The 9,466-nt window shown below is 38.0% G+C and overlaps 1 protein-coding gene across 1 annotated transcript; it reads left to right on the top strand.

Annotated features, from left to right (window-relative positions):
- The first annotated feature begins 4,101 nt into the window (after positions 1–4,101).
- Positions 4,102–9,466, top strand: GJA10 (gap junction protein alpha 10). The gene is made up of 2 exons (XM_072141949.1): positions 4,102–4,180; positions 7,255–9,466. The coding sequence occupies exon 2, from the start codon at positions 7,271–7,273 to the stop codon at positions 8,897–8,899; it is 1,629 nt and encodes a 542-aa protein (XP_071998050.1). The 5' UTR covers positions 4,102–4,180; positions 7,255–7,270; the 3' UTR covers positions 8,900–9,466.

Genomic DNA, 9,466 nt, shown 5'->3' with positions numbered 1-9,466 from the left:
CAACGGTTCAGGCTGGTGGTGGTGGTGTCATGGTGTGGGGAGTATTTTCTTGGCACTCTTTGGGCCCCTTGGTACCAATTGAGCATCGTTGCAACGCCACAGCCTACCTGAGTATTGTTGCTGACCATGTCCATCCCTTTATGACCACAATGTACCCAACACCTGATGGCTACTTTCAGCAGGATAATGCGCCATGTCATAAAGCTGGAATCATCTCAGACTGGTTTCTTGAACATGACAATGAGTTCACTGTACTCAAATGGCCTCCACAGTCACCAGATCTCAATCCAATAGAGCATTTTTGGGATGTGGTGGAACGGGAGATTCGCATCATGGATGTGCAGCCGACAAATCTGCGGCAACTGTGTGATGCCATCATATCAATATGGACCAAAATCTCTGAGGAATGCTTCCAGCACCTTGTTGAATCTATGCCACGAACAATTGAGGCAGTTCTGAAGGCAAAAGGGGGTCCAACCCGTTACTAGCATGGTGTACCTAATAAAGTGGCCGGTGAGTGTGTATATATATATATATATATATATATATATATATATATATATATATATATCAATATATACATCAGAGTGCATTGTACTATTGATACAAATGTTCAGATAGCACGTTTAGCAAAGCGGAGACAAAGGAAGGAAAATATGAGCCTCTTGCCTAAACTGGCGTATGGGCAGCTCCAGACTGGAACACCTAAGGATTAGAGAAGGACTGGTGGGCCCCCGACATTTGCCATATGACTGCCTGGTCACAATCTGCTCACCTGATCTCAGAGGACTCATGCAAAGACCTAGTAAAGGCTCTTGCGCTGAGTTGTCTGTATTATGGCATGACCTGGCCAATGATTTCATCAAGTCTGTCCGCACCAGTCAACTCAGGGAAAAGGCTTGACTAGACCTGCACTTGTGTATCTGTTGAGTCAGCGCATAATCCAGCGTCAGTACAAGGCACAAACATGGCAGGAAAAGCAGAAATGCCCCCTGCAAGAATACTATCTTCTGTGACTACACTAGCTGCTGTGAGGCTCCTGTGACAATAATGACTGCTATGGGGGATCAGTGACTATACAGGCTACTGTATGGGGATCGTTGACTATATAGGCTACTGTATGGGGCTCAGTGGCTATGTAGGCTACAGTAGGGGAACTTTTATTACATGGGCTACTGGGGGGGACCCTGTGGCCATTATGGCTACTGTTACTATATTGACTACAATGTGGGGCATCGTGACTATACAGGCTACTATGGAGACACTGTTAATGTTTTGGCTACCGTTAATAATATGGAGACACAGCTGATTTTATAATTTTGGGGCACAATGTGGTTTTGTTATGGAGTATATTTGGTTTGATATATGTGGGGACTAAATATTATTTTGGAAAACAATATGCAACATTTTTGTTAGGCTAGGTCCACATATCATTTTTTTCATACCCATGAACTTATAGTGGCAGTTGAAGTTTTTGACCCTCCAATTTACATTAAAAGGAACCTGTCATGAGGATTTCACATTTTCATCTAATCACAGGTTCCAATAGCTAATTTCCAATCTGCTCTTTTAGTTAACATTACTCATTCACTTTTAAAATCATAATTGCAAATTGAAAATTAGTATTAAAACATAGACTGTAAGCTCTTGCTATATGGACCCTCATTTTTATTGTTCCATATTACTGTTTGTACTATTATTGTATGTATTAATGTATTATTTTATTTGCATATGTCCCCTATAATTTTTAAAGCACTATGGAATATGATGTATATTTTATGTAAATAAAGATTATTATTATTATTAGATCATGAGAATTAAAAGGTTAAGGGACCCTGTCATTAGGTGAACATGTAAAATCCTGATAACAGGCTCCCTTTAGTAGAAAATTTTGTAAGTTACCATAATATTTTGCTTTTTTAAATGAGCTGGAGTTATGCCTTATTCTTTCTGGGTATGGTTACTTAAAGGAAACCTACCATGAGGAATCTACTATCAGAAGTAGATCTGTTGGAAGATTCCTCTCGCATGCATCTGCCCTAATCTGTAATTTAATAATCCTGTAACCTAACTAGTTAAAAACTTTATGTTAGTATTATATTGTTATATTAAATTACAGATTACAAAGAGGGAGGCAGGTGGAATCTACCATCAGATCTACGTTTGATGATAGATTTTTCATGGTAGGTTTCCTTTAAAGGTAATCAGCAATTGGCCTAATAAACCACATTATCAAGCAATGTAACACCTTCTAGTTTTTGTTTCTTTCATGGCCCAGTGTGATGGCATCATTCAGAAAATCAACTTTAAAGTGAAGGAGGAGGAGAGTTTAACACTGAAGTCAAGGTGGGGAATTCTGAACCTCCTTCTCTGTGATTGATATTGTGCATCGGACTTCAGGAGATCTGGTTAGTAATGTCTATGGATGCAGGACCATCAATTACAGTGAAAGGGGCTTTCTGAGGCAGGGAAAGCTTGAGCAATGTTAAAATCTCTGTCTCCTTGACTCTATATAACAAATTTACATCTCACTTTAAAGTTAATTGTCTGAATGATGCTACCATACTGGGCCATGAAAGAAACATGATCTAGAAGCTGTTTAGCTGCTTGACAGAATATTGGTAGTGGTTTATTAGGTCAATTTCTGATGACAGGTTCCCTTTAAGTGTGAAAAATATGAGATGTATCAGATCGAATCAGGCTTGTGGTTTTGTGTTTTACAGAACTGGAGATAAAGGTAGATTAAAAAAGGCAGAAATTGGATTTTTATTTGCACCCCATATTTCCATGTATGTATTTTTTTTGTTTTAATTGTATTTGTATTGAAATAATTTTTTAAATAAAATATCATGGATAATTCACAGAGTATGTTCTTGCATATAAGTATACATGAAACATCTTAAGAAGCTGTAGCTGAAGGCCGTTTAACTTTTTTATACAACACAGAGCTGGTGTCATAAGCCACTGCAATAAACTGCTAGATAAAAAACTAAATTTTATTGATATACACTAAAACACACGTAAAAAACACACCCAATGGGGCTCATTTATTAAGGGTCCGCAGACCGTAAATTCCGTCATGTTTCCCCAATATTTCCATTTTGTGCTGAAATGCCCCAGGTTTTTGGCGCACACGATCGGATTGTGGCGCATTGGCACCGGCATGCATGCGGCAGAAATCGGGGGGCAGGCTGTCGGACAACCCAATGGATTCAGACAAACTGCGGAATTTAAAAACGGAATTGTGTTGCAAGATCAAGCATTCACATGCACCAGGAAGAAGAAGGTGAACCAGCGGACCTCAGCACAGAAGCGGCACATACATTAAATTGGACGCACAACCTTAGTGAATCGCGGCAGACCCCAATCCTCGTCAGACAAAGCACCATGGGATCGCGACAGGACCAGGTAAGTAAATCTGCCCCAACGTGTGTGATACGTCACCACTGGCTACAATAAGGCAGTATGATCTCCTATCAGCTGCCATCTAATAGGGCTGCCTGTAAACATGGACTGGTAAAGTGTCCATGTGTAAAAGTGTAAAACATCTTGGGCTCTGCTGGAAGTGACAAAGTGGGCATCAATATGTCTAGTGACATGGAATGCCAAGATTTGCTTATATACTGATCTAGAAAAGTACATTGCAAAGTTAAAATTATATTTTAATCTCATCTTTTGCTGTGAAGAGTCATGTATTCCAGACAGACTGCTACCAGCTATGCCCTAAATAGCACATGGTGCAAGGAAGCATAAAATCGGACATGTCCGATTGATTACTTTCTATCGATGTGTATGCTGCAATGTCCATCATAACAACAACATAATAGGCTATTTCACATATGATGGTGAAATAAATAAATCACTCTGTGTTAGAAAATCCAATTTTATTTAATCTTATACCAATGATTTTTATTAAACACAAATAATTAGAAGTTGAAACAGCCTCCGGGCGTGGTAAGTGTCTCGCCACTCCAATGACAATTTACATTTGCCAGAGGCTCTATTCAGCAACATCATAATCGATGACTTTTATACTCTTGTTTATCAATAAGCAGATTCTCAGAAATCAGTTCTCAGACTGACCCCTTTATTTACTACAAGAGCCTTTATTTCATTAGTTCTAGCTACAAACAACAAAAAGGATGTGTCAGTAAAGTGCAGCTTTAGCTCTGTATGTAAGGTAAGTCTGCCATTATGCAGAAGAAATTGCCTACATGTTTGTTACTGCTTAGTTTCGATTGTATAGATTTAAATTAATGGTACATAAATTGATGTTTAGGTTATTAATATATTTACAATATATATGTAAGGTAAAGTGTGTGTCTACTCTTTTAATATATTGGGCCTCCAGTCCAAAAAGAATCAATGAAACAGTATTGTCTAAACAATATTAATAGTTTACTTCTTAATCTAACTTCATTGGGTTATGGATTTGCAATTGCATTTCACAGAACAATATGCTTTGAGAGAGATATGCATATTTTAATAATGTCACTTTACGCAAACACTACACATCAGCATTATTCTGAGCACAAAAATATTTGGTTTACTTGCTTATATATGCATGCTTAATAAGTACCAAAAAGACATCTTAACGATGGTAAAAAAAACAAACTTTCTAAATGTATTCTAAATTCTCCACTGACCAGGTTAAAGCCATATGCTCCGTAAAGATACATAGATGAAATTTGGAGGTATTTAATTGTTAATATCTTAAAGCAAGCGTTCATTGGGAATACCTAAAGTTAAAAGGATAATACAGCTAAACTCAAAATGACCAATGCTAGGTTTCCGTAAAATTGTTAAGTAGACATTTTCATGATAACAATTAATTATATATGAGAATTATATCATTAAACATGTTTTAGTTTTAATAAGGTGTTGGTGAAATTAAATACTTATTATCCACAACAGACTAAACTGCAATTTTGTTATATCATAATATAAAACTATGATCAGTGGACAAAAGTCAAAATGTCATAAATATGCACCTTAAAATCATTTTACAAAAAATCACCCTATCACAGCTTTATCAAAAGAAATATAAAATGTTATGGGATCTGCAATGCAGAAACACATATAGTATAGTGAACAAATAAAGCTATTATGTTCTTTATTGCATACAAAAAGTGTTTTTCATTCCTATTCTGAGTATATAAAAAAAAAAAAAGTTAATATTCACTCTTTGGCGCTTCTCCCTGCAGCCCATCTCTGGGCCCGCATTTGCACATCTATGCGATCTTGTGGCAGAGAAACTTATGATGTCTTAGTTTTAAGAGAGTAATGGCTACATTTCCCACCCTAGGCTTGTACTTGAGTCAATACGTTTTCCTACTTTTTTGTGGTAAAATTAGGTACTTTGGCATATATGGTACATTATATACATTAAAAATGACAACTTGTTCAGCAAAAACAAGCCCTCATATATCTAAGTCAAAGAAAAAAAAAATAAAAACAATAAAACCTATTTGAAAGAGATGAAAAATTTAATAAGAGCTTGACCATAAAGGTCAGAAATTAGAAGATTAGTAAAGAGTTAATATATAATTAAAAGCTTCTGCAGAAACAAAAATGAAGTTATTGATTAATTAATAGGTAAATTTAACCACCTGAGGCCCAAGGCTTTTAGCAAAAAAAATCTTTAGTAAGAAAAAAAAGTGTATTGCAATATTCTAAAACCTATAACATTTTATGGAACTGTGTAATGCATCATTTTTCAAATACTGTACACCATATGTAGCTTTGTTTGATCACTTATTGGCCATTTTGTTTATATTTTCCCCATGGCCTTCTCATTAGACCAGCTGTATATTGTGTGGAATGGCTGCAGAATTTATACAGCAGGAATTCTAAAACCATTCCACTTCAGCAGAAGCCACATATATTTTGCTCATTCCTATCACTGTTTTAAGCCACATTTTTGCTCTGGCAGGGGAACGGAGCGCAACCTTTGCATTGAAAAGACTGTAAGCCGCGCAGTATAAAACAATAAATTGATGCAAATTCGAAAAAAAGTGAAAATTGGTTTTATCTGCAGATTTTACTTTACAGAGCATGGTATTTGTATAAATTCTATTCACCATGCTGGGACTGTATTTTGCTACAGATTCTCTGCACACTGCGTGGAGGCAACCTGAGAAATAGTAGAATTTTTAGCTGAAAGTAAAGTTATACTTCAAGTCTGTAACATGCTTGTGAAGGTTTCAGTGTTATTAAATCATGAATACATTAGCTTGGGACAAGGGCTTGGGGGGCTGTAAAAAAAAAAAAAAAAGCTATGCTTGCCACCTCCATTGCTCCTGTCCCGTGACATCCACCACCCATCAGTGCCGTGCAGCTGTTTGGTTAAAGAGGCAAGGCCCCCCCATCCAGTGCCACACACCTGGTACAGCATTGAATCTAACAGGGGCAGATTAAGACTGGCATGGGCCCTGGGCTGTATGAATGCTATAGTCCCACAAGTCTGGAATTCACTTTCTACATTTGTGGTTTTAGGACCTTTGGAAGACCTTTAAAGGCCCTGTAATGGCTCTTGTATACATGTGTATTGAAACCAGAAACAGATGTACAAGGAATTCATGAGTGAAGGCCCTTCTGAGCATGGACTACTGCCCTTACCGCAAGGTCTGCTCTAGGTTTCAGTAGGCCCCTGGGTGACAGAGTCACTCACATGGTAGCATTAAAAATTCAGAAACTAAACAGTTTTGTGTTCCCTAAAATATTCCCTACTTTATTATACTAAAATTCCCCCTCACCGCCTATGGATTCATTAGATACAGCCACCCTCACCCCCATGGATTCCTTATGTACAGCCTTATGTGGGCCCCCCAGGCACTTGCCTAGGTATGCCTAGTGGTGCCTGCCCTGCCTATCCGCCTATATTATAATCCACTACTGGAATCTAATACTGTACCAGGCAACCAGAAGTAGTTGAAAAGCAGCGCCTGACTCTTTAGACAGGGGCACAGCACTGACAGGTAGAGGGGCGGGACAATGGGAGCGACGGACGAGGTAAGAATAACTTTTTTTTAAGTTTTTTTACAGGCCGTTTAACTTGGACCCCATTAATAAACTTTTAAAATAGTGGCTTAGCTTGAGATCTATAATGCTTTAAATGATTTGGCTTTGTTATGTTTAGATAAGTCAATCAGTTGTGATTTTAAAGCCATGTTTAGATAAAAAGAGTATTTGTCAAACCTTTATAATGTTTGATTAAAAATTCTGAACAACAGCATTGTAACCTTGTTATTACAGACATGCTAGTGTGAAAATGGGTGACTGGAACTTGCTAGGAAGCATACTTGAAGAAGTTCATATACATTCAACTATAGTGGGGAAAATATGGCTCACCATCCTCTTCATATTTAGGATGCTGGTGCTTGGAGTGGCTGCTGAAGATGTTTGGGATGATGAACAAGAGGAATTTATTTGCAACACAGAACAACCAGGTTGCAGGAATGTTTGTTATGATCAAGCATTCCCTATCTCACTTATTCGGTACTGGGTATTACAAATAATCTTTGTGTCTTCACCATCTCTTGTATACATGGGACATGCTCTGTACAGACTAAGAGCTCTGGAAAAGGAAAGGCAAAGGAAAAAAGCACAGCTCAGGGCAGAGCTCGAAGACTTGGAAGGTGTTATTGATGAACACAGAAGACTTGAGAAGGAACTGAGAAAGCTTGAGGAGCAAAAGAAAGTAAACAAGGCTCCCCTAAGAGGATCTCTTTTACGTACATATGTGCTGCATATCCTAACCAGATCTGTTGTAGAAGTTGGCTTCATGGTGGGCCAGTATTTTTTGTATGGATTTGACCTTAACCCTCTGTATAAATGTTCACGTTTCCCTTGTCCTAATGTAGTGGATTGCTTTGTATCCAGACCAACAGAGAAGACCATCTTCATGGTCTTTATGCACAGCATAGCTGCTGTGTCACTCTTTCTCAATATTTTAGAAATTTTTCATTTAGGTATAAAGAAGATCAGACAAGGACTTTATGGAAAGCACATTGCAGATGTGACAGAAGATGAAATAAGCATTTGTAAGTCTAAGAAAAACTCAGCCCAGCATGTTTGCATGCTGAGTAATTCTTCACCAAACAAGGTTATTCCTTTATCTTCAAGTGGCTACAAATTGATAACAGACTCACAAATGGACTCAGTTGGATTACCTGCTTACCTTCCGCCAACTCCTGGTTTTAAGGAAGTACAAATGACAAGTGACCAAAATCAGTTTAGCAAAGTTATGTCCACTGAAAAGCATAGACGAAGTGGTGATCAACTTTGCACAGATCAACTTAATGGACAGCCTCATTATGTAGAGTGCCAAAGGATGGGTAATCACGTTGACCAATACCATGGACAAATTTTAAGCAGGATTCCCCTTGATGAGCACACGAGGGAACGTAGAGAAGAACCACAAAGCTCTTCACTACAAAAGAGGAATCTCTCATCTAGCAGTGAAGACTCAAACAAGAAATCTCAGCGTAACAGTTGTCTTGGGTCCAAGAGCTGCCTTAAAAGCCACCAGTCTTTAGATCAAACAAGGCATAGTACTGTGCATCCTCTTAGATCATGCCTTCATTCAAGTCACATGGAGCTACCATCAGCACTGCGTAAATACAGCAGAGTCAGTAGCTGCAAGGACTTTGCTGAAGATCGAAGTGACTCTGCAGATAGTGGGCATCGCAAAGTGAGCTCCACATCCAGAGGGCTTTCAGAGAGCAGATTGGCCAGTGACCCAGATAGTTCCGATTCAAGGAATGGTTCAGGATCTGAGTCAAGAAGACGAGAGGAAAGCTCCAGCATTTCTCCTCCTCCCCCATCTGGGCGCAGAATGTCAATGGCAAGTAGAGGCAGACCCTCAAAGGCTTATCCTCTTTACAGGCTGTTGGTCTAATCTTTGGTCCACCAATGTAACATTCTGTATATAAATTCCTACCACTTACTATAATTACTTGGAATTACTGTAGATCCCAAGAAGATAAACTGGTGGTAAGGACCAACTAAGTGAGTTTCATCCAGGCATAATTACTTATTTAGTATGCTTGACAATATGTAGTTCTTTCCATCCATGATGTAGTAGCATTATTCCAAAACAAAGAATCACCTTTCTGCTACTTATTCCTCTAAAATTTTCATCCTTTTACACATGATTGTCAAAATATTCAATTTTCTTTCAGAAGTTAAAATGTAAACACAAGAGGGCAAATGGATAAAAGTAACGCTTATACATCTAGTGCTACTTTTGGGAACTCAACTCCCTATAATAAATAAATTACTTTGAAGAAACATTGTGACATGACTTGTGGTTATAGCCAAACCATTATGTCTTGTCAAAAAGGAAAAGGTATACAACTGCAGGCAGAGCTGTTTTGAATTAAAGGGGTTGTCCACTTTCAGCAAATAATTGATGCTGTAATGAAAAATTATACAATTTCCCATTATACTTTCAATATATTATATC

This window comes from Engystomops pustulosus, chromosome 3 (genome assembly GCF_040894005.1).
Source record: "Engystomops pustulosus chromosome 3, aEngPut4.maternal, whole genome shotgun sequence".
Classification (NCBI taxonomy): Eukaryota; Metazoa; Chordata; class Amphibia; order Anura; family Leptodactylidae; genus Engystomops; species Engystomops pustulosus.
The sequence above is the reverse complement of the archived record's forward strand: the minus strand, read 5'-3'. Positions and strand labels throughout refer to the sequence as shown.